Source organism: Chlamydomonas reinhardtii, chromosome 16 (genome assembly GCF_000002595.2).
Source record: "Chlamydomonas reinhardtii strain CC-503 cw92 mt+ chromosome 16, whole genome shotgun sequence".
Taxonomy (NCBI): domain Eukaryota; kingdom Viridiplantae; phylum Chlorophyta; class Chlorophyceae; order Chlamydomonadales; family Chlamydomonadaceae; genus Chlamydomonas; species Chlamydomonas reinhardtii.
In genome coordinates this window covers 4750246-4775942 of record NC_057019.1, presented here as the reverse complement: position 1 = coordinate 4775942, position 25697 = coordinate 4750246, and the positions used below count along the sequence as shown (strand labels likewise).

Genomic DNA, 25697 nt, shown 5'->3' with positions numbered 1-25697 from the left:
TGCGTTGGCGGTGGTTTCAGCAATTCAGCGAGACCCGCCCAGTGCAGAAGCCGACGTTGCAGCAGGGCCTCAGGCTTCTGCTTCCTAGGTGGAGCCACCGAGCCAATCCATCCAGCCATCACCCGGCCCCCGTAGCAGGCCGCCACAGCAGGCCTCGCCGTGCTCAGTGCGGCACGGGTACGGCAGCAGCGCAACGCGACGCAGCACACAATGATCACAGCACGCGTCCCGATCACCGCCTGGTGCCTGCTGCAGGACTCCGCCCCTCCAGCTATGGGCACTCGTCGTTTCTTGTTCCTGCAACCAGACCAGCACTCACTCCCCCACTCGCCCTCCCACTTGCATCTCACCCGTCCTCACACCATGCACGCACGGACATGGGGCACAAGGCACCCGTCAGACCCGTAGAATCCATGACAACAATCCACGACGCGCGCCGTGCCGAGGAACCCTCCGCCCCTTTGTCTGGCACACGCCGGCCCTCGCATGCACCCAAAAACACCAGCCACATACCGTATGTACGCATCAGGTGCCACTTGGCAAGAGCGGGCTGCAACACCCACAGTGCCGCAGCCTGCATAAAGTGCTTGGCGAAATGGAATACATTCCGCCTGGTCCACCATTCTGGACCCACAAAACACAACCGACATGCACACAACCACACCGCACGTGGACGCCCACCACAAAACTTAACATTGTCTCAGCACCCAAGCCACTCGCATGGCGGATACCCAGAGCCGCATATCCAGTACAGTGGGACCCGGGGGCAGAGCATGTGAGAAGGGCAAGTTTTCTACCTGCCTACCGTATGCACACGTATGTTCACCCATGCCTGAACTTGGTACCTGGGAGGGCGCGTTTCGCAGTGACACTCTCTGTCTTGCATGTAAACGTGCCCCGATCTATGCGCGTGCCTGTGATGTGCTCAATCTCTATCCCCGATCTCTATCAGTGATGGTAAGCCACTTGCATGGCGGCCCTTCAGGATGCCATGCACACACCAGGAACAAACGGCCGGCCATGGCTGCGACCACCACAAGTCCACAACGCGGCACCACAAGGGCAACATACCACACCCCAACAGCCCGCAATCACACACCAAAAAAAACCTCACGCGGCACAGGTGACCAGCCCCCCAATACCACATGCCGGCATGCGCACCCCTGCGATGCCGGCAGCATCTAACTTCATCCACCACTCCTGCATCCATGCACCCCTCCCTAGACCGCGGCCGTCCAGTTCATAGGCATGTTGCAGCCACTTATCTCCCACAGCCGCTCGCCGCCCCTGGCTCCCGCTAGTCCGACAGCCCTGGAGCCTTGTCCATCACAGTCGACGTGTTACGGTTCCTCCCCAGCCCGCCGCTCGCCGCCACCACCAGATGCAGGTCGTCAGATGAGCCCTTCGCTAGCGTGTTGCTGCTGCCGCCAGCGCCGCCGCCGCCCGCGCCGCCGCCGCCGCCGCCGCCGGTCAGCGGCAGCAGCAGGTCGCCGCGGTCGTCGGGTGACGGCTCGTCGCCGCCGCGCTTGATGCGCCGCCGCGCGGTCCACTTGAGCACCTACAAGGGCGGCGGCGGCGGCGGCCAGGAGGCAAGGAGGCGAGGAGGCGAGGGGGATGCATGAGTGCATGAGTGCATGGGCAGCATGGCAGATGAGGCGTCGTGATGTGGGGTCGTGGACGTGTCGTGTGCTTGCCTGGCCCTGACACGTGCGTGGCCTCATGAACCTCCCCAGCCCTACCGGCGCCAAACGTCTGGCCAGCCCTGCCTCCCCTCCCTCCTTCCCACCTCCCCTCTCCGTCCCCTCCAGGTGCCTTTCTCCCCGCCTGACGTTCTCCACTTGCTGTGTGCCCGCTGTACCTGGCGTTCCCCTTTAATCTCTCCTCCGGTCACCCCTGTCTACTTCGCTACACTTCTGTGTGCCATCTTTGCAACCCCTCCCCTTCACCCCTCCCCCCAGTTTGGGCTGGTACTTACAACTCCCTTCCTCTGTAACCCCCCTTCCTCCCCTCCCCTCCCCTCCCCTCCCCTCCCCTCCCCTTTCCTCCCCCGCCGTTGTTGGTTGTCGGGGCTTTGCGTGTGTGTCTGCGTGAGTGTGTGTGCGTGTGCTCCGGGCATCGTGTGGACCCCATTGCGTTTTTGGGCTGCCCTTGCTTTTATGCTTGTTCGCGTGGTCGTGCCGTTTTTTTACGTTTTTACTTTGGCTCTCACTACTACTCGCATTGCACGTTTGCTTGTATGTCTGTGCCGCCTGTTTGCCGTTTGAGTCCGCCACGCCTTACTGCTGCTCGCCCATTTCCTGTGTGTGCTTCCCCCTGCGCGCGCGGCTCTGGCGTGGCTTGCATTGCTGAGCGATTAGGTGAGTTCGCGGGGTCCCGGTTTCGCGCCGCAGCAGCTAAGCTAGCCACCTAGACGCATGCACTCAGCTTCTTTACCAACGAGCCTTACTTATCACCACTACTACTCCAGACTACTTGCTTTCAATAGGAACTTAGTATTTTAGCGTTAGCCGCCACGGAAACACGGGGGAACCAGCAGCCTGCCGCTGGCGAAACAACGGTATGGAATGCGTCGCGTGTGCCCGCTGTACCTCTGGACGTCGGCACTTCACTTCATATTTGATACACACCATCCCATGGATGGCTTCCCCTCCCCTCCCCTCCCCTCCCCTCCCCTCCCCTCCCCTCCCCTCCCCTCCCCTCCCCTCCCCTCCCCCAGCCCCTCACCTGGTCCTGGATCCAGGCCTGCCCCACGTTGAGCAGCATGGGTATGCCCACCATCACCGTGAACAGCTCGGCCTCGGGGTGGCCCGCACACACCCGGTCCAGCCCGCCCGCCAGCGCGCCCATCAGCCGCAGCGAGGACAGCACCGTCACGCCCACCGACAGCCGCGCGCTCACCACACACGTCACCCAGCCCGCGGCCTGGATGGCCCAGCGCCTGCGGCAGGTGGCATGGCAGGTGTGGGTGGGTTGTAAGTACGTAAGCACCAGCCCAAAGTGCACCAAAAACCAAGCCAAGCTAGCGGGGCGGGTGCAGGCAGCGGAGCCCCGTCAGCGCCGCGCTGTGCCTCTGGTATTTATTGCCTACCGCCCGTTTCCTCGCTTCCCTTGCCCGCTCCTCCGCTAGTCCGCTCCCCAACGGCCTCACCGTGCGCTGGGCGGGTCGCCGTAGTTGCCGCTCTCCAGCAGCGCCTCCGTCCATGGGTGCCAGGGCCGCTGCTGCTCAGTCTGGCCGCGGTGGTCGCGGTCGCGCGCCGCCAGCAGCTGCGCAGGAGCAGCAACAGGAGGGGAGGACTTGGTTGGGCCGGAGCGCGGGAGGGTCAGCGACAGGGCGGTCAGCGGCACGGCGGCAGCAACGAATGCGATACACCCGCTCGTCGGCCGAAAAGGGTCCAGCCATGATAGCAGCGGGGCGCACATGCACGCACACGCACTTTCACGCACCCTCCCTGACATGCGTGCGCAATTGCGCACGCATACGGTAGGCAAGTCCGCACGGCCGCGCTCACCTGTCCGTGCCGGCGGCGCACTGCCACGTGCATGAGGCGGTGGAAGGCGATGGCCAGGCTGATGCCCAGTGTGCAGTCCATCAGGTACACCACCAGGTACCAGCTGAGGAAGGGGAGGGGTGTGGGGGCTGCGTGGTCAGGACGGTGGGAGGAGGGGGGTAGCCATCCGGTGCGGTTGGAGCGGTGGCCACATGGGCGGGGCAGTGGGAGGTGGGTAGGGGCAGTTGATCCCAGGCAGGGGGCAGCACACAGGCGTGTGTAGGGGTGAAGAGACCAGGGGGGAGGGGGGTTCGACACAAGGGCGAGTGGTACACGAGAGGCTGGTGCTTGAGAGTGAGGCAGCAGCCGAGGGCACGGCGCCACCGCCACCCCCCGTGATCACCGCGATGGCACCGCGATCCTCCGCGGCTTCAATCCATGCGGACCTCAAGACCCCACGCAACCTTGTACGCCTGCATTCCCGCCCAAGCGCGCTTCCAGCGTGCCACTCACCCGCATTCGGACGCGCCAGCCGCTCGTTTGTGGGCAATGACGGCGATCCCCATTCCGCAGAGGTGCCCCGCGCCGGCGCTGCACGCCTGCTTGCTAACGTCTAGGAGCCACACATTCCAGGCTCTCCGCGGCCGCTCCTGATGCCGCTTTAAAAGCAGCGCCGATATGACAATGACTGCAGCGCATGAGAGGTATGGGTTCATGCGGCGGCGGCGGCGGCGCCGTTAGCTGTGGACGCCATGTTTCGCCGTCGGCAGCGTGTGGCGCCGCACGCACCCTCCGCCTGTGCCCAATCCCATTGCAGAGCTCCGGGATACGGGCCAAAGCCACAGCCACCGGCGCTGATCCTTTGTGCGTGAGGATATGTGTGTGCATATGTGACCCGCAAGCCAGGGAAGGGTGTGCGCTGTTAGGGTGCGGTGGAGCCCGCCACCAACGCAGGCCAGGGGGCGCCCTCTCACCTAACAGCAGCAGCTGTGCCCCGAGCGCTGAAGGCCCCGAGATGATCCTGCACTCCGCATCGCTGTGCGCTGCGGTTGACGCTGCCGGAGCCTGAGCTGCCTGAGTGCTCGCTGGTGTAGATGGCGCGGTTGCCGCACTCGACGAGGGGCTGCCTAGCGCCTGGGCGCCTGTGCTATAAGCTAAAAGAACGAGCAGTATGTTGCACAGTACCCACATTTCCCTCTCTCTAGTTGGCCTTTCGCCCATTCTGCAGGGTTACGAAGATAGCCCGGTGCTATGTCATTTTCATTTTCACATCTACATTTCCGGTGACCATGAAGATATTTGCTGGCAGAGACGGTTGCACCCAAACAGCCAGTTCAGCGGTAGTCGCATGGGCCGTGCTCCCATTCTGACAGTTATTCCACCGCAACTCCAGCAAACCACTTCAACATAATACCAACATACATGATAAATACTCTATTTTAGTACGCCCAATACCTGCGGAGCACCTCTCGAGGCTCGGGTCATCGGGCTGCTGCAGCGTTGTCTTCTTCCCTTTCCGTTCTTGATAAACGCATTTCGCACCGACAGCAAGCGTGTTCACAGATATATTTGCAGCGAACTACGTCGGGGTCGCCCGGAACAAGCGCAGAGCACAAACTCGACAAAAATACTTTGTTCGCGCATCTTCCTCGCGAGCCTCCGACAGCACAGTTCTTGTTTTTGGCCGTCTCTCTTGACAAAAATTGGGCCGGGCTCCTCGAGGAAGTCCCGGCCTGAGCGTGGAAGTGGCGAAGCTCGGAGATGTCCCAGATATTGGGCTCAATGGGAAAGGTTAGCTGCAAATGTTTTAGAGAATGTTGCCCTGAAGTTTCTCGGGCACCTTTCCACACGTGTGCCAGGTCCAGAACCAGCAGACGTGCGCGAGTCCAGCTGAGGGCCTTCGCTGCGTCTGCTTTCGCCCGCATTCTCTACTTTATGCTAGGAAAAAACTAGAAATGCACCCTGCGGTGGTTTCCAGCGGTGCTTCTTCTCGCACACAATTTTCCTCTTTTCACCGCGGGAGTGCTCGTTTTCCTTCGCAGGCGTTCGGCACACTCTTCCGACCCGGCTACGGCAGCGTCGGTGGGCACGACCGGCAGGCGCAGGAGGATACTGAGCTCGCGGAGTCAGCGCCTCCGCTGCCACGGACCACGCCGGTGCAACCGGGGGGTGCTGCGCTGGCAGCCACCGCGCTGCCTGCGTCAACGCAGGGCGCCTATCACCCCATCATGATTCAGCACCGGAGCTCCACGCCCGACGGCAGCAGCCCATCGGGCTGCTCCCCCGACGCCAGCGCACCGCACTGCGGCGCCGGCGCCGGCGGGGGCTCCACCGGCCCCGCGCCGCTCACGGCGCTGTCCGACCCGCCTAGCTTCAGCAGCTGCATGCAGGACAGCAGCAGCAGCGCTGTCACCGCCACCGCTTGCGGCTCCGCCGCGCACCCGCCATCCGGCAACGCCGCCCCCAGCAACAGCCTAGACCTGGCGGGCGCGCTGTCACGTGAGCTGTCCAATCTGCTGCCGGCCGTCACCTCAGTTGACCCCGGCGACAGCGCCTTCCTACCAGCGGCCGGCGGCACCGCCTACGCCGCCCCTACGCCCCCCAGCTCCGCCGCCGCCTCGCAGCTCCCCGGCCCGTTGTTAGAACACCGCAGCCTGCCGGCGCTGTCCGGCGCCGCAAGCCCGCGCGCCGCCGCAGGCAGCGGCGGCGGCGCGGGCGCGGGCGCCGGCGCCGGCTCGATCGCCAGCGGCGGCGGGGGGCTCATTTCTGGCGGCGGCAGCTGTGTACTCCCGTATGACCGCTGTCGCTCGTCGCGTGCCAGCCTGAACGATTCGTCTGCGTCGGCGGCTGGCGAGGCGCTGCGGCAGTCGAGCATGACCAACCGCAAGGCCAACTTCACGCGTGACAACCTGGTCGCCTACATGCGTTGGGTGCGGGCGTCGCGGGGCGCGCTGCGGCTAGCGGGCAAGGTGAGGGGCGGGGCAGGCTCGGTCTGACGCGGCGCGCGTTGCGGCTGTGGGGCTGGGACCGAGGCTTGGACTTGGGACTGGGCCTGATCTCCAGGAGTTGCATAGTTGGATGCCGCCGTGTGCCAGCATTCCACGGGCAGGTGTCTTGGCCCTATCTTCCTTGGCCCTGTCTCACGCGCTGGCACTCACAATAATCATTCTTTGATGCAGGGCTCGTTCCGCGGGCCGCACCCGCAGCTCCTGCTGCGCTGTGAGCACTGGCTGGAGGTGACGGACGAGCAGCACCGCTACGGCTCCAACCTGCGCGTCTACTTCGACTATTGGGTGGCGGAGATGGAGGCGGCCGAGCTCACGCCACCGCCCAGCCCCGCCCTCATGTCACCCTCGCCCTCGCACACACAGCTGGCGACCCTGGCGGTGGCCAGCGTCGCAGGCGCCGTTGCGGGCGTAGGAGCAGGGGCGGCGGGAGCGGGAGCGGGAGTGGGAGCGGGGGCAGGGGCGGGAGGGGGTAGCGGGCATGGCCACCATGGGGCGGCGGCGGCGGCGGGGCCGTCGCGGTTTGCTGAGGGCCCGGGGCTGTCGCGCTCCCACACGGGCGGGCTCACCGCGGGCACGGGCCTGGGTGCCGAGGCGCCGCAGCTGCGGGCGAACTCCTGTCTGGAGCCGCTGCCGGAGGTGCCGGCGGCGGAGTCCCTTGCGGCAGCAGCTGACGCGGCTGCTGCTGTAGCCGCCGCTGCTGCGGCTTCCGCGTCAGCGGCGGCAGAAGGTGGCGTGGGCGCGAGTGGCAGCGGCAGTCGCGACGGCGAGGCGGCGGGCGAGTCGGAGCTGCAGCAGCGCGAGGGCAGCGTACACCGCGGGAGAGCGTTCAGCTCGCCCGGGGGAGCCGGCACCGGCGCCGCTGACGGCGGCGCCGACGGCCGCAGCAGCGCGCAGGACGGCGGCGACGCGGCTGGCGGCACGCCGTGTGACGGCTGTGCCGACGGCCACTCGCCCACGTCGTCGACGCTGCTGGCACACGTGGAGGGGGCATCCAGCTCGTGCTCGGGAGGCGAAGCCGGCGCCGGCGCCGACGGCGCCGTGTCGCAGCGCCCGGGCGGCAGCGCCGCGGCGGGGCGGCGGTTCAGCGTTGGCGACGTCAGCACCTCGGCGCCGGACCGTCCCCGCACGTCAGCTCGGCGCTACCTGTTGGGCCAGGCACACTCGGTTTCGGGCACGACGGCGTGCTTGGCGGCCAAGGCCGCCTCGATAGACGTACCGGCGTCGGGCGGCATGGGCGGCGGCGGTGTGGTGCCTGGCGGCAGTCCCAATGCCTCGCGCAACCACCTGTGCAGCCCCTCCAAGCGCTTCATGATGGCAGCCATGATCGACATGGGGCCGCCGCAGCCGCCGCACCAGCACCAGACTGCAGCGGCGTCGACAGCAGCAGCAGCAGCAACAGGCGTGACGCCTGCAACTCCGGCCGCCGGCCGCGCCGCCGGCGAGAGCGACGCAGCTTTCACCACGCCACCGCAGCAGCAGCCCCAGAACCCGCACCTGCAGCCGGGGTCAGCGGCGGCTGCGGGCTCCGCGGCAGCGGCGAAGGGTCTTCCTGCGAGCGGCAGCGGCGGCGGCATGGCGGCGGTGTGCGTGGCGGCGATGCAGGCGGCGGGCGGCACGTCGGCGCAGCGGGCGGCCAAGCTCATGTCCAACCGCAGCAGCGTCGGCAACGGCTCCAACTTCTTCAGGTAGGTGCGGCCTGCAGAGCGCGTGCGTCGGCTGGTTTCTTTCATGAGACGTGTTGGTGATGGTTGCTACGCATGCAAAATGTGCTGCCTAGCAGTAGACATCATATCATAGAGCCTCAAATTCAGCTCGTCGCTGCTACAAGACCACGCAGCGACCACGCAGCGGGCGTGTCCACTCGCACACCCCGCACCGCGTCCCGCCGTCCCCTGGCCACCTGGTCTAATGTCCTGGACCCCTCCCCTGTGCCTGTGCTCCGCTAGCATGGGCTTGGTTTACAGTTTAGTTCGGCTACTTACAACCCGCCTCCGCCTCGCAGGTGGCTGGACCACGGTCCGGGTCTGGAGGTGGACCTGCGGCACCTGGGCGTGTCGCGAGCCAAGCTGGACACGGAGCGAGTCAAGTACCTCACGCCCACAGGTGAGGCCGGCAGCCGCAGCAGCTGCAGCTGCAGCAGCTGCAGCAGCCAGGGGCTGGGGGCTGCGGGCTGGGAGCTGGGAGTGCGCCTGCCTGCCCGTCCGCGGGCTGTTGTGTCCGATACGCCTGCCTGTCTGTCTGCTGGGTCCGATACGCCCGATGCGGCCAGGCCTGACTTGCCTCCGTCAGGCGCGCCTGGCAGTTGCCAGCTAGTCCAGAATGCGCACGCCAGGCCAGATGCACATTCTGCAGCCTGTCCCGGGCCCGCCCTGACCAGCAAAAGCATAGCCACTGAGAGCCCCCACGGTGGCACCCCCCTTGGGCCGCAATCGCGTTGCCTCACTTTGACGCCATCCGCCGCCTGACCGCCGCCTGACTGCTGCCTGACCGCCGCCTGACCACCGCCGCCGCCTGACCGCACAGAGCTGCTGGAGTATGAGCTGGACGTGGACGTGGAGACGGGGCTGCTGAGGTACAAGCGGAGCGGCAAGCTGCTGCACACAGGTGCGGGCGGCAGGGGCGCAGGGTGGGCTGCAGGGGCGCAGGGCGGGCACAGGGCAGGGCGGTGGCGGTAGACAATTGCGTGAGGTGAGGGATACGGGGCAGCTGGGGCTGGGATGAAGGCAGGGACAGGGACAGGGACAGGGACAGGGACAGGGACAGGGACAGGGACAGGGACAGGGACAGGGACAGGGACAGGGACAGGGACAGGGACAGGGACAGGGACAGGGACAGGGACAGGGACAGGGACAGGGACAGGGACAGGGACAGGGACAGGGGCAGGGGCAGGGGCAGGGGCAGGGGCAGGGGCAGGGGCAGGGGCAGGGGCAGGGGCAGGGACAGGGGCAGGGACAGGGACAGGGACAGGGGCAGGGGCAGGGACAGGGACAGGGGCAGGGGCAGGGGCTAGCATGGCGCACCCGTATCAAACAGGCCCCTCATGTCCATGGTTTACACCAAATCAGTGTGTTATGGTACTACCACCTTGACGTTGTTGTGCTGAGGGCTGTGACGGCAGACAAAGGTACAGGGACTAGTGCAGCAGAACGCGAGCGTGCCGCGGGCGTACCGTAAGCATTATTGCGGAACCGGACCCGGGCAGCAAGTTGGCGCAGGGCACGTTGCCGTCCTGACACGCGCACTGGTCTCCCCCACGTACTCTCCCATCTCGCCGCAGGTCCCGACGGCCGCTGTTCCATAGACGAGTACCGGCGGCCGCCCACGCCGCCGCCGCCCGCGGTGCCGCTCTCGCTACTCGGCGAGGGCGCCGCCGCCTGGTGGATGGGATCCGCCGGCCGCGCAGCCGCCGCCGCTGCGGCCGCCGCCGCCGCCGCCTCCGGCGACGCCGCTGCCGCCGGCTCGGGCCCGGGCTCGCAGCAGGGCTCGCAGCACGCCTCCAGCGCGACCTCGCCTCGCGTGACGAGCTCGGGTCTGGCGGCGGGCGCGCGCGGCGGCGGACTGCAGTCGCGCAACAGTGTGCGGGCGCGCGGCGGCGGCGCCACCATGGGCACGCTGCACGAGGGGCACGAGGGCCGCAACAGCCTCGAGGTAACGCCCGCCGCTGGCGCGGGCGCGGCGACGGCGGCGGCAGTGGCGGTGACCGCGGCGCCGTCGGGGCCGGTTGAGGGCCGTGTGCTCGACTTTGACAGCGTGGCTGCGAACGGGCACCTGCAGCAGCAGCCTCAGTCGCAGGCGGAGGCGGAGGCGGAGGCAGCGGCGGCTGGGGAGGTAGTGGCTGGGTGCAGTGGCGGCAGCGCGCCGCCGGCCGCCGGCGACGACTGCGGCTCGCAGACGTCGAGCAGCTCGGCGCGGCCCATCCCCGGAGCCGGCGGCGGCAGTAGCAGCGCTGGCGGCAGCGGCTGCTGCTCCGGCGCGGGCAGCGGCGCGGGCAGCGCCAACGGCACGTGTGGCCGCCCCTGCCTGGACACAGCGGAGCCGCCGCAGCAGCTCCCGCCACCACCCGAGGCCGCAAACCCGCACGCAGGAGGTGCGGCTGCGGCGATGGAGGCGGAGTCGGCGGGGCTGCGGCTGTCTCTGGAGCGCGCTCGGAGCGTCACAGACAATGACCCCCGGCTCAGCTTCGCCGGCCTGCCTAACTTGCACGCGGCGGCGGCAGCGGCGGCGGCGGCCGCGGCCGCGGCAGCGGCGCACGTGTCCGCGCTGGAAAGCGTGGCGGAGGCGGAGGCCGTGCCTGTGCTGCACCCGCACCCGCACCCGCCCGTGCTGGTGCTGCCTTCGGACGGGCCGCAGCCCATGCCGGTGTTGCATCAGGAGGTGGAGGCGGCCAACCTGGCCCGACAGCTAGAGCTGCTGCGTATGGGCGCCGGCCTTGCCTCGCCCGCCGCCTCGGCCGGCAGCGCCGCCACCGCCGGCGCGGTGGGCTCGCCCTCGGGCGCCGCCGCCGCCAGCGCCGTCGCCAGCGGGCCCAGCAATGGCGCCGGCACGGAGGGCTGCGGCGCCGCCGCCGCGCCCGCGACGGCGCTTTCGACCGCGATCGCCGCCGCCGCTGGCGGCGCCGCGAACGCGAGCAACGGCGGCGGCGGCGCCGGCGGCGCGCCGCTGCCGCGCACGCCGCCGCCGGCGCCGCCGGCCGTTGCGACGGCGGGGCTGGTGGCGGTGGGCGGGGACCGGGGGGATGGCGCGCAAGAGAAGGTGACCAAGTGGATCTATGTGGTGGATCCCGAGCTGCGGCTGTACGTGCACCCCAAGGTGTGCGTGGGGCGGGGCGGGGCGGGGCGGGGCGGGGCGGGGCGGGGCGGGGCGGGGCGGGCGCGGACACAGCCGCAGACGCGCACCGCCATGATCTAATTAGTACTCAATAGTCACCCCGTCTTGCATGGAAGGTCACCCCCCTTCTCCTTCACTGTCGCCTGCTGACATCCCGCCTGCCCCCGGTGCCGGCGTTCCTTGTGTGTGGCTGCTGCTGCGCAGGTGCGTGGCCGCTTCCACCACTCCAGCTTCCTGTGCGGCGGCGCAGTGGTGGCGGCGGGCGGCCTGGCGGCACGGCACGGCCAGCTGCGGCTGCTGACAGCCGACAGCGGCCACTACTGGCCGCGAGAGGAAAACTTCAGGTGCGTGCGTGCGTGCGTGCGTGCCTGTGTGCGTGCGTGCGTGCCTGTGTGTGTGCTTGCGTGCGTGCGTGCGTGCCCCGCTGCGCCGCCGGCTGGAGGGGTCGGTCTGCGCGGCGTGTCACCAGGTCGCGGGGCCCCTCTGCATCTGCCGAGTGGCACGCTTGGCCCCCTTTGCCACCCCATTGCTGCTGCAGCATCTCCCTCACACCTCTCCCTCACACCTCCTGCTTACACACGCCTCCCCTCACACACCTCGCCGCCGCGCACGCAGGTGGCTGTGCGAGCACCTTGTCTCGGTGGGCGCCGACCTGTCCATATGCGAGTTCCGCTCCAAGCACATGCCCGTGCCCGCCGCCACTGGCCGCGAGCTCATGGAGCGCATGGGCGTGCCGCCGCCGGCCTGGCGCCTGTCGGGTCTGCCCATGCCGCCCTCCTCGCCTGGCCTCAGCGGCCAGGGCAGCGGCCGCGGCCTGCTGCCGCTCGAGCTGCAGCTGGACGAGCTGGAGGCGGGGGAGGACATGGGGGAGCTGCTGACGCTGACGCGGGATGCCGGGGCTGCGCCGGACGGCGTGGCGGGCTTCTGCGGCTTTGGCGGCCTGAGCCTGAGCCTGGCGGCGGGCAGCGTGATCGGTTGCGGCGGGGGTTCTGGGAGCGGGGGAGGGGCGGTGGGCGGGGGCGAGGGCGGCAGCGTCGGCTTCATGAGCTTCACTACGCAGCAGCAGCTGGCGGCGCACCTGCAGCAGCTGCTGGCGGAGCAGGCGCAGTTGCAGGAGCGCGCGCGGGTGCAGGAGCAGGACTGAGGCGGGCTGTGCACCCCGCAGGCGCGGCCGGGCGGTTGGAGCGGCTGGGGGGCCGCGGCTGGGGACCGGCGAGGCGTGTGTGGCTTGCGCATGTGCTGAAGGTGGTGGGGAGGTGGCGTACTAGCGTGGGGCTTGGGCGTCCCGGGAGGGCGGGTGCGCGGGCGCACGCGACCGACTGGGAAGGCGTTGCGGCAGGAGTTCTGCGCGTTGGACTGATGCTGGCAGCGTTGTGCTGGTTGCTGCACACTGCAGATGTCGTACCTTGCTAAGCTCGCATCGCGGCTTACATTCCGCACGTTGCTCGAGAGGCTTGTCGTGAGTCTGGTAGTGGGAGGCGGACTGTGTGGTGTTGGGTCCGGCGCTCGGTGCAGGCTGGCACGTGCCAAGCGGTCCCGAATAAGGTAGCCGTCCATGGAAACAGCTTACTGGGGCGGCTTTCGTGTTCGGCGCTGGAGGTTACAAGGAGTGGACCAGGCTCCAATCTTGAACCCAGGCTGTGACGGGTTCTGAGGGGCGGTAACCAAGGATTGGAGGAAACATCGTGAGGAAGCATGGGCAACACAATACCTAGTGTGAAACGGAGAGACGGCTGTGAGCACGCGCGATGCTATGTGTGTATGGGTGTGTTTTTCATGGCTAGCGCCAAGAGTTGCGTTTGAGCCGGCGGTGTGAATGGTGGCGTTCTTTCACCTGGTCTTCGCTTGCACCCCGGCCAAGGGTGCCTGTCTTAGATGCAAAGTCGTAACAAAGCAAACGAGTTCTCGTGAAAGCGCTGGCATGAGTGTGTGTTGCTCTGCAGCCGCGGCTGTGCGGCAGCCGGCTTATGCCGATAGTCTTGTGTGCTAGGCAGCCCATCGGTCGCATTGGATGCGAGTTTGCTGACGTGCACCAACCTAACAGGACTGCGTGTTTGTGACTGGCCCTTGTCTAGAGAGTGGCGACAGCGTGCCCGTCATATGAGCAAGCCGGGCGTCGGCCGCGGAGGGAGGTGGGCGATGCAGAAGTCTGTCAGAAGTGGTGGTTTCTGCTCGTCTGTCTGCCGAGTGGGTGCATCATGCTTGCCGGTGGTGTCCGCCAACAGCTTGCATTGCGACGACGGCTTGCTATTGCACGGTAGCGGACATTCATTGTGATAATGATTACGGAGGGAAAGGGTGCGCATGCCGGCAGGTAGCCGGCGCAGCGTCAGGGTCGAGCTGGTGAGAGGGATTGCGCCGCAAAAAGATGCACCTGCACGAGAACGAAATTGTTTTTTTAGATCGGGGCAGGTCAGGATAGGGCAGGGTAGGGCAGGGCTGGTACTGAGTGGAGTTCTGGAGTGGAGTTCTGGAGTGCTGGTGTGCTGACGTGAGCGCGCAGGGGTCCGAAGCTCCGCGGGGGTGCCTTTAGACGCATGCTACGTGTGCCGTGTGGCTTCGTGCAGCGGTGCCGTGTCGCTCGTGGGGGCAGAGGAGCGTGCTGTGCAGCAGGAGTCGTACCGTACCGGTAGTGAGTGTGGGTGAGTGCGGGTGCGGCTGCAAGCAGCGCGTGGCGAATGGTGTCTGGGGTGCCGTGCGTGCCGTGCGGCTGTGTAAGCGAATTGAAGCAAGTGCTGCTCCTCTGTCCTCGGCGCGGGGTGCGGAATGGACGCTGGTAATGGCAACAGCTAATGTGGACGACCGTTCGTCGAGCGCCGGCGCTGTTTCGTAGGCAGCAAGAGGACCGCAGGAGTGCGTTGAATTGAGGCATGAGCCTGGCATCGCCCACGTATCAGCTCCTCTGTGTGCCCGCAACGGCTAATCGTACCAGCCAAAGGGTCAATTCGGTCCGGAGGTCGGGGGACACGGTTGCGGGATCCAAGCACAGTACACGCTGCCGCATCGGCACACAATGCAGCCCGGGTATGCACAGTATTTGCCTATGGTATATGTATGTCATTCAAGCATAGCATACGCGTCAACATTCAGCACAATTCCACCTCGCGGAAAACGATAGCGTTGTCTTCTGAGTGCTTCAAGCAGCAAACAAATGGAGGCTGCCCTAGGCCTGGACCTGGGCAGTCTGCTCAGCCAGCTTACTGCCACACAGCAAGCCCAGAGCGCTGCAAAGCTCTCTGAGCGCAATGTCGTCGAGCTAATCAATAAACTGCGCCAGCTTGGCATCCTGTCGGAAGGAGAGCTCCTGCATACCCTGAATGGCAAGGAATACATGACAGTGGAGCGCCTGCGTGCCGAGGTGCAAAAGGCGTTGCGACAAGCGGGTGGTCGCCTCGCTCTCGTGGAGCTGCCGACAATTGTGGGCGTAGATCTAATTCACTGCGAGCGCCAGGTTGCAGCAATCATCGCGCAGAGCGCCGGGACGGTGCAGGAGGTGAATGGCGAGCTGATCACTACGCAGTATTTGGACACAATTGCCTCAGAAATCAACGACCAGCTGCAAGAGTCGGGGCAAATCAACGTGGGAGAGCTCGCGGCGCAGTATGGGCTCGCCACGGAGCTGGTTATGAACGTGGTGACGTCCCGCTTGGGCACGGTCATTCAAGGTGCGTCGCGGCGTGCTCGCCGCCCCACCCATTTAGCCGGCCTGGGCCTGTGCGGTGCTCTATATGCGAGGCGCCGGGGCGAAGCGCCGCACCCGGCGGCGAGACACAGGTGGCGACACACAGGCGCAGCGGGGGGTCGGCACGCGCGGGGTGGGGGGAGGGCAGGGCCAGCACCAAACCCACACCACCCGCCACCTGCCCCCGGCCCTCCGCCCCCCTCTCCGCCCGACCTCCTGCACGCTCCTGACACCCTCCCTGCACCCCTGCACCCCACGTCGGCACTGCACACACTCCTCCTTGCCAAGACAGCTCCCCTCTTCCCTCTCCCCCTCTCCCCCTCGCCCCTCTTCCCCTCTCCCCCGCTCATCCCCAGGCCGACTGGAGGCTGGGCTGCTGTACACGCAGTCCTACCTGCGCGCTATCAAGTCACAGCTGCGGGGGGCGCTGAGGGCCGCCACGGGGCCCGTGCTGGTGGCGGCACTGCTGAAAGAGGTGGGCGGGCGGGGCCGGGGGGGGGGGGCTGTAGATACCAGCTCAAACTAAAGCGGATCCGATGCAAAAGAGCGAGAAGGAGCAAGGGGGGGTAGTCTCCAGAGAGAACGGAGTGATTTGTCCACAAGTGGGGGGAGTGGCGAGTGGAGGAGTTGGGAGGGGGCTGTGTGTGGCGGGGGCGCGGGGCGGGGCGGGGCCATGAAGAGAGGGTGCGGAGCTGCTAGCAGCTGCGGGTATGCTGCAGTGCGGCGTGGTGCGGTGTGCAAGGCCACGTCGGGGTGGCGTGGGGCGGGGGGGCTCCAGATGCCGGGTGGCCATCAGGTGCTTTGGAGGCCCGCAACTGTGTATAAGTCAGAATGTCGGCATTGCATCTCACCGGCACGTTCGTGTGTTTAGGATAGGGCTAGTGTGCGTGAGCGTGACTTGACGCCGGCATTCTGATCTGGAGCCGGGCCACTGATGTGCGCCTGCTGCTGTTGCTGCTGCTGCTGCAGGTGGGGCTGGGAGTGGCGGCGGGGGACGCGGGCGGCGGCGGCGGACTGGCGGCGGCGCTGGCGGCGGGCGGCGGCGGCGGCGTGATTGCCACACTCATTGAGGAGCTGGTGCAGGAAGGTGGGTGCGTGCGGGCTGTGTGTGTGTGTGTGTGTGTGTGTGTGTGTGTGCGCGTGTGTTTGTGTGTGCGTGCGTGCGTGTGTCTATGAGGCGAAGGCTGTGGAAATGAGCAATCAAGGCGCTAGCACAACCGGGAAAGGATGAAGTTGCAGCGCTACCAGGCGTCTCCGCAGGAAACCTGCGTGGAGGCTGGGCGCGAGGGGCGAGGGGTACACACCACTACTGTAACACACATGTACGCACACACAGATACACACATACACAACTTACACACATAAACACACAAACATACACACAGATACGGTACACACTCATATACACACACACACACACACACTTTCCTCACAAGGTTGCTGACGTGCGCATGCACGCCCCTGCCCCTGCCAGGCTCGCTGCGCGGCTCGCTCAAGGGCGGCGGCAGCAGCTGGACGCCGGCGGTGTACGGCGAGGTGGCGGCGGAGGCGGTGGCCAACTTCTACAGCCAGAACGGCTGGGTGGGTTACGACACGGTGCGCCGGTGAGTGGCGCGGCGGGGGGGAGCTGGCAGGCAGAGGGGGAGGTGGTGGAGGGGGGGAGGGGGGGGTGTAGATACCAGCCCAAACTAAACCGAACCCAATGCAGACGAGCGAGGAGCATGGGGCGGCAGGTGGTTCGGTTGGATAGTCACAGGATGCGGCACAGGGGTTCCTGGCGGGGTGCGTCCGCATGCCGCCGCTCCGGTGCGCAGCGCACCACGCCGCCACCTAGCTCGCGTCCCGTCCTGACACACACTGACACACACTGAAACACACTTGCCGACGCACACAACACTTGCCGACGCACACAACTCTCATCCCCCCGCGCAAACACGCTCTCATCTACACGCACACGCACACACGCGCCCTGCAGTATGGGCATCTCCAACGAGCGGGCGCACCTGAGGGCGGCCTTCCCCAAGGGCGTTGCGCTGGAGAGCGCATACCTGGCGCCGCAGGTGGGGGCGGGGCTGGGGGGAGGGGAGGGGGCGGGGGGAGGGGATGGGTGGGAGGCGAGGTGTGCTTGTATACCCCGGGGAAGCCGTTTCACGCTTGCACCAATCCAACACAACACGCCCACGCACGCCCACAAACCCAACACACCCAACAAACCTCCAACCGCCGTGCACGTGCCCGTGCAGCTACTTGCCACGCTGGAGGCCGCGGTGGACGACGTCCTGGCCGCCAACGCCCACGCCGTGTCCCTAGCTGGCGGCGGCGGCGCAGGTGGCGGCGGCGGTGGCGGCGGCGCAGGTGGCGGCGGCGGCGGCGGCTGGGTTGATGTGGGTCCTCTGCTGCCCAGTGTGTTGGGTCCGGCGGACGTGGCGGCGCTGCTGGGGCGGCTGCCGGCGCTGCGGGAGCAGGAGCGGCGGCCGGTGAAGGAGCGCAAGGCACACGTGGTGGGCGATGGTGGTGGAGGTGGGGGTGGGGGTGGGGGGGGGGGGTTGGTGGGGGTGGTTGTGGTAGGTGGGTGGCTGGTTGGGTGGGTGTCGTCTTGCGGGCATGGAAAGGAGTTGTGGGGCGCCCGGCCCGCCCTCGCGGCCGTGTGCCCGCACGCCGCAACCAGGCGCCGGCCAGCCTGCCGGCACTCACTCCATTACTTGCTGTCGGCCCATAGTGCCTGGCGTTCGCCTGTATTTGCTTCACCAACCCTGTACCTGGCTACCCCTTCACTTCTTCGTTGCACGCAAAAACCTTCCCCTCCCCCGCGCCTGCTGTACCACTGTGCCTGACTACAACTTCGCTTCTTCCTTAATCAATCATGACTGTAAACCCACCGCCCCGCACCCCCCACTTCTTACATAATCATGAATGTAACCCCCACTTACAGATCGGCGGCACCTGGGTCCTCAGCGCCGCTCTCATAGCCGCGCTGCAGGAGCGGCTGGACGTCGAGGCGAGGGCGCTCGCACACAAGGCCCTGGCAGAGCGCAAGGCCGGAGGCGGCGGCGCAGCCGCCACAGCCGCTGGCGGCGGCGGCGGCGGCGGTGCTGCTGTTGGCGGCGGCGGCGGCGGCAAGGGAGGGAAGAAGGGTGCGGCGGCGGCGGCGGACGATGACGATGAAGATGACTGGAGCATGGGGCCGAAGGGCAAGGCCGGCAAGGGGAAAAAGGGCGGCGGCGGCAAGGCGGCGGCGGCGGCGGCGGGCGGGAAAGGCGGCAAGGACGCGGGAGGAAAGGGCGGCGGCGGCGGCAAGGACGGTGGCGGCGGGGCGGGCGGCGGCGGCGGCGTGACTGCTGCTTGGATTGCGTCCAAGTTGCCGGTCTGGTGTCCGGACATGGATTGGGAGGATGACGGCGGCGGCGGCGGCGAAGACAAGGCGGCGGCGGTGGCGGCGCTACTGCTGGCCGGCGCGGTGGTGGCGTATGAGGAGGCGCTGCAGGTGGGTGGCGCGTGTGTGTGCGTGTGTGTGCTGGTGGGCAGGACGTGTGTGTGCGCGTGTGTGTATTGACTGGTGGGTGGTGGTGGTTGCCCCGCCCTGCCCCCGGGTTGCTTAAGCAACCCGGGGGCAGGGCGCACAGTGGAAACAGCCCCCAATCCCACCCCTTCCAACCCGTCCACCCCCGCCCCGCACACCCCTTCCACCTATCCCACGCCTTCCACCCCTTCCACCCCCGCTCCCCACATCCCGAACCCTCTCCACTCTCACCCCCAGGCGGCCTTCACTGCGGGCGCGGAGGAGCGGCGGCGCGCCAAGGAGGCCCTGTCCCGCTCGCTGGAGGAGGCGTACGGCCGGCTGCTGCTGTACGGCGCGGGTGCGGAGGGCTTCGCGGCGGAGGACGAGGCGACACACGCCACCCTCATGCGGCACGCGCTGCGCACGACGGGTGCGTGTGGGGAGGAGTCGCGGGCTTTGGGGAAGGGGACGGGGCGGGGCGGGGCTGGGAGTGGGAGGCAGGGGACGAGAAAGGTGGCTCGCGCTTGTATTGAATGCGCGGGGTCGCTTCTCGCTGCGGCTGATTTGGACCTGCTGCAATCGGTAGGCTTGACTGAATACGGTACTCGCATGTGGCGCTCGCGGGATCGCGGGCACGGGTTCGGGGCAGGGGTGCGGTGTGCGGTTCCTTGTGTGTCAGGTCAGCTTAGAAGCCCCGGATCGCCCGCCCCGATTTGGCTGGCTTGATGGTTCGGCTGGTCCGGGCCAGCCGCTTCCTGTCCGCCCTTGGCCACCGGGCCCACACATCCCCCTGCATCGCCCGTCCAACCCCCGCCCGCCCGCCCCCTCGTCTCGGTTCACCCGGTTGGCTTGCTTTGCGTTAAGAAATCAACTACCTCTCCCTCCCGCACCCACACTCCCACGCTCAGGAGCCGAGTGCGTCGACCTGCTTCATCGCTGGGCTCGGGCCGAGTACTGCCAGGGGGAGGGCGAGGGCGCCGCCGCCGCCGCCGCCACTGGCTCCGCCGCACCCGGGGCCTTCCTCAGCGCTTCAGAGGTGGGGAGAGCATACGGCATATTGCGTGCGCGGGAGACTATCGCCAACACACACACACACACACACACACACACACGTGCACACGCGACTTCTCCAGCCTTACGCATATGCTCACATGCCTTCGCCTCGCTCGCGATGCTTAAAAAACGTCATAGAATGCGACCGCACTCGGCCCTGTTGCCCCTCAACTCACCCCCTCACCACCACCACCCCCAACGCCACCCCCACCCCACCCCGCAGGTCAAGGCTGTGCTGCGCGCTGTGCCGCCCGACGTGGCTGAAGGGCTGGCGGCGGCGGCGGAGGTGCCGGCCGCCGCCAGTGTGCGCGAGGCCGAGGCCCTGCTGGACCGCGGCGCGGCGGCGGTGGGCGTGCGGGTCAAGAAACTAGATAAGAAGAGTGAGCGTGGCGTGTGTGCGGGAGGGGAGAGGAGAGGAGAGGAGGGGCTGGCGGCAGGAGGAGGCGGGGCCAGCAGACGCACGTCGGGTTGGACGGCTGACACGTGCCTCGTTTCCGCAAACAGCCCGTTGCCCGTTGGCCTGCTCATGCGCTGGCCACAAAGAGCTGTGCTGACACCACCTCCTCCACTCTGCGAACCCCTACCCCTTCGCTGGTGCCCTCTGGAAACCCCTCCGCTTCCAACAACGCAACCCCTCCGCTCCTCCTCACCCTTCTCTTCTTAGCTAATCATGAATGTAACATCCCCCCTCTCTCTCACACAGGCGAGAAGGCGGCGCTGGCGGCGCTGCGTGAGCGGCTGTTGGGCGCGCTGTCCGGCGAGGCCGACCCGCCAGCGGCCCTGGCGCTCATGGTGCCGCTGGCGCACCTGCGCATCACAGGTAGGGGCGGGTGGGTCGGGTAGGGTGTGGTGGGGGCTGGGTGGGGTGGGGGGGATGGGGGCGAGGGGAGGGGAGGGGCATGCTGGGCCTCGCGCACATGCGGGTGTGCTGAGAGTGAGAGCCACCTGTCCTGGGCACCAGCCCCGGCGCGGCCGGCAAGCTCCGCGGCCATCAGCCCTCCCCCCCTCTCTGGCGCTGGACCTGTGGACGGCGTCGGTCATCGGTACGCGCAACACCACACCCGCTGTCTACTTCGCTGCACTTCTCTGTACCAATCCTTGCAATCCCCCCCTCCATCACTTCTTAATTAATTAATCATGAATGTAACCCCCCCCCTCCATCACACCCCCTGCCTTGGCTCCACGCGCTGTCGGGGGATTACCGCCTGTTCTGGCACTTTGCACCAGCCGGACCGCAAGTACCAGCAACACCAATATAAACCACAAAGTACCAGAACAATAACATCACCATGTCACCGCCCGCCGCTGCAGGCAAGGCCGTGAGCCTGCCCGGCAAGGCTCTGGGGCCGGTGCTGGGTCGCCTGACCGCACTGACAGCGGCGGCGGCGGAGGGCGGCGGCGGCGGCGGCTTGTCTGAGGAGCTGGCGGCGTGTGTGCGGGGGCTGTCGGCGCTGCATGAGGGCGTGGTGGACTACCTGAGGGCACAGGTGCGTGGCGGGGCGGGGCGGGGAGGGAGGGAGGGAAAGGTGAAAGGAGGAAGGAAGGAGGAGGGAGGGAAGGAGGAAAGAGGAGGAGAGAGGGGAGGACGGAGGGAGTGGATTGCGCTGTGGGTTGGTGGGACCGACACGGCTGTTACCGCACCGGCGTCAGGCCAAGCCTTGGGGCAAGGCTGGGGCTGCGGCCAAGCGGCAAATGCCTCACCTTCACCTGCCCCTGCTGGCCGCTTGACCTTCCTCTTGTGCCCCTGCACCTGCATCTGCTGCCTCGCTGCCTCAGTCCTCTTCGGCGCCCGGCGGCGACACGGCGGCCATGTTGGAGCAGCTGACGGCGTCACTGCCGCCGCTGAAGAACGCGCTGGGGCTGCAAGTGGCGGGCGGCGCGGCGGCTGCGGCGGCGGCAGCAGATGTGTGAGGCCGCGAGGCCGTGAAGAGGTGTGCTAGTGTTGCAGGAGTAGGCAGGTGGATTCGCTCGGTTTTCAGAGTGCACAACGGGGAGTAGGGGTATGGAGGCCGCCCAACAAGGAGGGAGGCGCAGAGGTGCTGCAAAGCAGCGGGTTGAGGGCGTGGAGTGGAGTGTGCTGGGTGTGTGCGGCGTGGCGTCTTCAGGAGGTCGACGGGGGGCGGCGCGATGGTGGAGACTTCACGCCGGGGGCGCTCGGCGGGGGCCGAGCGCCTTGCGGCTGCTAGCGGGCACGCGCATTGGGCTTTCGTGGCAGTGCTGCGTCGCAATGCAGTGAGCGGCTGTAACAGCAAGCCCAACATTGCAACAGAGCTCGGAGTCGCGCTCGCCCTCCCCGCCAAATCATTGCATGCCGCCAATGGGAGCCCCATCTTCACTTGGCTCCGCCCCTCATAAGCTCAGCCCGCCGTGACACCAGCTCTTATTACTCCATTCAGTGCTACACTACAGCGCTTCGTCCTCTCGTGATTACCTTGTAGGGCGTGTGAGTTGTGGCCCGCCTGCTAACCTATTGCGCCGCGCCTTCTCTAACTTAACTCCAGCCTCCCCTGTTCAGCGACTACTCAATATTGCGACGCGCCTGACAAACCAGACAATTTAGGACGGCCACGGATTAGTCGCTGCTGCAAGCTCGGCTCGGCTCCCGCCGCCTCAGCTTCCCGCCCTTTTGTGCGCCGCCGGCGCCTGCGCGCACCGGTCGCCCAAGCGCTCGCGGGCCCCTTTCGCGATCGACCTATCCTTTAAGGTGAGTGTCGCTTAATGACCTTGGCCTGCGCTTTGCCAATCGCCTGCGGCTGGGGCCGCGCGCTGCCTGGCGCCGGGATCTCTGTTCTCGTGGCCGTCGCGGCTCGTGTGCCGCCGCCGCCTGTTGTTGCTGCCGCGCAGCGTGCTTCGCCTTGCCGCCGGTTCCTGCACTTGCCCTTCTAGCTTGCTGTCACTTTGCGCCGGCGCGCTAAAATGCGCTTGCTTTCTGTTTTGTCGCGCAGGCGGTGCAAGCTCGCCAGCAAGCAAGCGACAAGATGGAGGTGGCTTCCCGCGTGTTTGAGTTCGCGGCGTCGGTCTTTGGCGGCGCCGCGGCTGCGCCCCGCAACTTCAGCTCGGCGGCCGACCGGCAAGCTGAGTGTCAAGCGGGCGACCGCAGCCGCGACCGCTGCTGTGAGCATCATCAGCCGCAGCAAGAGCCGTCCACTTCATCACTAGACCAGCAAGAGCAACAGCAAGAGCAACAACAGCAAGGGTGCGGCTCCTGGCAACACTTCGCTTCCTCCGCGTCTGCCTCTTCCTCCGCCTCTTCCTCCTCCTCCCACTCGCCGATGCTGTCGGCGCTGCTGGCGGGACTGCTGCTGACATCAGCCTCCACCTTCCCGCGCGGCGCCCTGGCAGACGACGGCGGCGGCTGGACGGACGGGCGCGCCACCTACTACGGCAATGACGGCGGTGAGTGCGCTTCGGGAGTTTTGAATGGACTTCCGGACAGCTCGTGGCTGGATGGCTATGCACATGGTCAAATGGGTGGGCACGCGTACAATGAGCGTGAGTGGAGAAGTCAGGCAGGCGGTGTGTTATTCTTATCCGCTACTGCCGGTCTGCAGCCACCGCCTGCTCTCGGGATTCTGTTGAGTCCCGACCCACATCGCCTGGCCTCTCCAGCAACACCCACGAGCAACACCCTTGCCCCACTGGTATTTACAACCCACCTCTGTGCCCTGACCAATCCCACCTCCTTCCCCCGCCGCCGCCCCCCCCTCCCCGTCTGTCCAGGCGCCACAATCGACCAGGGCTCCTGCATGTACGGCTCGCTCCCCAACGGCCTGGTGTCGACAGGCACCGACATTGCAGCCATCGCCGACGCCAACCCTAGCTTCGCCGGCAGCTGCGGGTGAGCGGCAGTGGTGGGAACACGAAGGGGGGGGGCACGTCGATGAGGTAGCCGTGGGGAGTGGCAGATTAGGGCGGTGTGTGGACGGGTAGAGGATTTTGTCAGTCAGTGTCAGTCTGGCAATCCCGGACGGGCCTAGGCCCGAGGAGGCAGCAGTGCCTTGTGGCAGTGCCCCCAGCGGGCGGAATGGCGCATGTCATGGTTTGGCTTCGCCAGCGTGTGTGGCGTCGGCGCGGGCACGGGCAGGGGCAGTGGTGCAGATGCGATGTGTAACTTCGGTGACAGAAAGTGCATATTTACCCTTGCATGGCTGCTCCTGACCTCCTCTCTGCTAATTGCCGCCGCCGCCACTCGATCCTCAGGCGCTGCTATGAGGTCGCCTGCCGCGAGGCGCGCTTCAGCGACGGCTACGGCAATGCCATCGACCGCAGCGGCGGCACCTGCAGCCGCGGCGGCAGCGTCATCGTCACCATCACCGATGCCTGGTGAGTCGAATGTCCTTAGAAGACACAAGGCGTAGGAGACAAGAAGGGAAGGCGTCGTGTGCGTACGCGTGTGCGCGTGTGCTCCTCCTGTGCATGCGCCGCCTTGAAGCCTCCAAGCGCGCCCCCCTCACGGTTCTTTATGCTTCCTCCCATCCCCACGCCGCCCCTTCGCAGCCCCTGCTACTACCCCGCCAACGAGTACAGCAACAAGCGCTGGTGCTGCGGCGACATGGACCACCTTGACATGAGCTATCAGGCCTTCTCCAAGGTGGGCGAGTATACTGAGATAGAAAGATAGAGATAGTGAGAGTGAGAGTGAGAGAGCAGCAGGACTGCAGCAGGAGCGAGCAAGGTGGCGTTGGGGGTCCGGGATACAGGAGGCGGTGCTACCTGGCACGAGGCAGGGCGCGGCGGAATGCCACGTGAAACACGTGAGGATTGCTGCACCCGCTTCATGTGCCTCATTGCCAGCCGACGCCAGCCGAGCCAAGCGCTTGCAGCGCTCTGTGCAGCGCTCTGCAGTTGCTGCTGCTGCTTATGGCCCACCTGATGGTCAAACACCGCGCCTGCAGTACGGTATCCCCTCACTAGCACAGCTCCAAGCGCTCTGCTCACTTTGCGGTGCTTCTCTTCTCAACTGCCCCCACCCATATGCAGATTGCCGATCTGGGTCAGGGCGTCATTGGCATTCGGTACCGCCAAGTGCAGTGTCCGGGCTACTCGGCCTCCTCGCCGCGCAAAGGCGGTGGCTTCGTCCAGGGCGAGTGAGCTTGGGATGCCAGCGTGGGGTTGTGGAATGGGGGCTGTGCGGGTGGAGAAGGATTGATGATAGGCTCCGGTAGGCTCTGGTACGGTACGGTAGGCCCCGGTGCGTCGTGTGGAGTGTGAGGTAATGTGCAGGATGGGCAGGATGGGCAGGATGGGCAGGATGGGCAGGATGGGCAGGATGGGCAGGATTTGCAGGATGGGCAGGATGGGCAGGATGGTGCTGCGTGGCAGGCAGGAACACTGGGCCGGGCCACTGGTACTTACGGGGACAGGATAGCACGCATGCTCGTGCACACCACCTTGTAACCAACAACAACAGGAACAGGGGGTCGCGGGCATCGAGAGCCAAAGCAGATGCGCGGTTCCACTTAGAGCGCATGTTGCATTGGACGAGCAGACTAGCAGCTCTGCAAGCGCAACGTATGCATGCATTCAATCGGTTGATAGCTGGCACAAAGTCCCAGCACGCATGCAGTGGTAGGCGACGTACGGCGGCGGCCGTAGCAGCAGCACGCGGGGCTTTATTTGTTATAGGTCGGCAGTGGCATGTTGTTCGCATGACAAGTTGCTGTGCTGTAGGCTGTAACATTTACATTTGGAACACACTTGCCGTCCCAGCGGATGAATAAGGACACTCTGTGAAGGCACGTCATTCAGTGGCCGCTGTAGACGCCCCGCCCCTCGCGCACGAAGGCTGGAAGCAAACGCACATGCAGCCGAGCGTAGTGAATTGCTGACAAGGCTCATACGGGGTGACGAAGCGTCGGCGCACATTGCGGGATTGCGATGGCCGCTGAAGCGGAAAGGACGAAGCAGCGGCCCAATGGCGGCGGCGGCAATCCAGGGCCCAAAGGGCAAGTGACCTCTGGATGCAGTCTGCAATCATCATAATCCATAAGTGAAACCTTAATTCTCCTACGCCATCAGGGGGTTGGGTTGTGGCCCAGGATTGGGCCGGCGGATCGGCTGCGGAGGAACAGCGGCGGCCGGTGAAAGGCCCACGTCGTGGTGGTGGGGGCGGGGGGGGGGGGGTCGGTGGGCTGGGGATG

At 66.6% G+C, this 25697-nt stretch overlaps 4 protein-coding genes across 4 annotated transcripts; 3 read left to right on the top strand and 1 right to left on the bottom strand.

The window, feature by feature from the left end:
• Positions 1 to 4777, bottom strand: CHLRE_16g686550v5 (uncharacterized protein). Its single transcript, XM_043071580.1, has 6 exons — positions 4463 to 4777; positions 4002 to 4176; positions 3510 to 3612; positions 3149 to 3264; positions 2725 to 2938; positions 1 to 1558 (listed from the first exon to the last, which is right to left on the bottom strand). The coding sequence occupies exons 1-6, from the start codon at positions 4677 to 4679 to the stop codon at positions 1298 to 1300; spliced, it is 1086 nt and encodes a 361-aa protein (XP_042915917.1). The 5' UTR covers positions 4680 to 4777; the 3' UTR covers positions 1 to 1297.
• A 160-nt stretch (positions 4778 to 4937) lies between these two features.
• On the top strand, positions 4938 to 14053 carry CHLRE_16g686600v5 (uncharacterized protein). Its single transcript, XM_043071582.1, has 8 exons — positions 4938 to 5279; positions 5531 to 6457; positions 6668 to 8181; positions 8499 to 8599; positions 9020 to 9100; positions 9774 to 11305; positions 11528 to 11667; positions 11939 to 14053. Exons 1-8 carry the CDS (start codon positions 5250 to 5252, stop codon positions 12465 to 12467), a joined length of 4854 nt encoding a protein of 1617 aa, XP_042915916.1. The 5' UTR covers positions 4938 to 5249; the 3' UTR covers positions 12468 to 14053.
• Positions 14054 to 14387: 334 nt separating this feature from the next.
• CHLRE_16g686650v5 (uncharacterized protein) lies at positions 14388 to 21815 on the top strand. The gene is made up of 13 exons (XM_043071585.1): positions 14388 to 14988; positions 15362 to 15480; positions 15975 to 16092; positions 16480 to 16609; positions 16981 to 17065; positions 17249 to 17506; positions 17938 to 18489; positions 18763 to 18934; positions 19413 to 19540; positions 19781 to 19937; positions 20261 to 20377; positions 20869 to 21044; positions 21334 to 21815. The coding sequence occupies exons 1-13, from the start codon at positions 14475 to 14477 to the stop codon at positions 21466 to 21468; spliced, it is 2661 nt and encodes an 886-aa protein (XP_042915915.1). The 5' UTR covers positions 14388 to 14474; the 3' UTR covers positions 21469 to 21815.
• Positions 21816 to 21863: 48 nt separating this feature from the next.
• On the top strand, positions 21864 to 25246 carry CHLRE_16g686700v5 (uncharacterized protein). Its single transcript, XM_043071586.1, has 6 exons — positions 21864 to 22261; positions 22503 to 22953; positions 23278 to 23395; positions 23758 to 23880; positions 24055 to 24148; positions 24538 to 25246. Exons 2-6 carry the CDS (start codon positions 22536 to 22538, stop codon positions 24646 to 24648), a joined length of 864 nt encoding a protein of 287 aa, XP_042915914.1. The 5' UTR covers positions 21864 to 22261; positions 22503 to 22535; the 3' UTR covers positions 24649 to 25246.
• The last annotated feature ends 451 nt before the right edge of the window (positions 25247 to 25697 follow it).

What these genes read in the sequence shown, in the direction of transcription:
- CHLRE_16g686550v5 (XM_043071580.1), bottom strand. Translation starts at nt 4,679, where the DNA reads ATGTGGGTACTGTGCAACATACTGCTCGTTCTTTTAGCTTATAGCACA. An exon ending in TGCGCCGCCGGCACGGACAG is followed by an intron (nt 3,265 to 3,509) that starts GTGAGCGCGGCC and finishes GCTCCTGCGCAG; the next exon opens with CTGCTGGCGGCGCGCGACCG. An exon ending in AGGCCTGGATCCAGGACCAG is followed by an intron (nt 1,559 to 2,724) that starts GTGAGGGGCTGG and finishes CCGCCCTTGTAG; the next exon opens with GTGCTCAAGTGGACCGCGCG.
- CHLRE_16g686600v5 (XM_043071582.1), top strand. Translation starts at nt 5,250, where the DNA reads ATGTCCCAGATATTGGGCTCAATGGGAAAG. An exon ending in CGCTGCGGCTAGCGGGCAAG is followed by an intron (nt 6,458 to 6,667) that starts GTGAGGGGCGGG and finishes TCTTTGATGCAG; the next exon opens with GGCTCGTTCCGCGGGCCGCA. An exon ending in CCGCGAGAGGAAAACTTCAG is followed by an intron (nt 11,668 to 11,938) that starts GTGCGTGCGTGC and finishes CCGCGCACGCAG; the next exon opens with GTGGCTGTGCGAGCACCTTG.
- CHLRE_16g686650v5 (XM_043071585.1), top strand. Translation starts at nt 14,475, where the DNA reads ATGGAGGCTGCCCTAGGCCTGGACCTGGGCAGTCTGCTCAGCCAGCTT. An exon ending in CCTTCCTCAGCGCTTCAGAG is followed by an intron (nt 19,541 to 19,780) that starts GTGGGGAGAGCA and finishes CCCACCCCGCAG; the next exon opens with GTCAAGGCTGTGCTGCGCGC. An exon ending in TGGACTACCTGAGGGCACAG is followed by an intron (nt 21,045 to 21,333) that starts GTGCGTGGCGGG and finishes TCGCTGCCTCAG; the next exon opens with TCCTCTTCGGCGCCCGGCGG.
- CHLRE_16g686700v5 (XM_043071586.1), top strand. Translation starts at nt 22,536, where the DNA reads ATGGAGGTGGCTTCCCGCGTGTTTGAGTTCGCGGCGTCGGTCTTTGGC. An exon ending in CTACTACGGCAATGACGGCG is followed by an intron (nt 22,954 to 23,277) that starts GTGAGTGCGCTT and finishes CCGTCTGTCCAG; the next exon opens with GCGCCACAATCGACCAGGGC. An exon ending in GTCACCATCACCGATGCCTG is followed by an intron (nt 23,881 to 24,054) that starts GTGAGTCGAATG and finishes GCCCCTTCGCAG; the next exon opens with CCCCTGCTACTACCCCGCCA.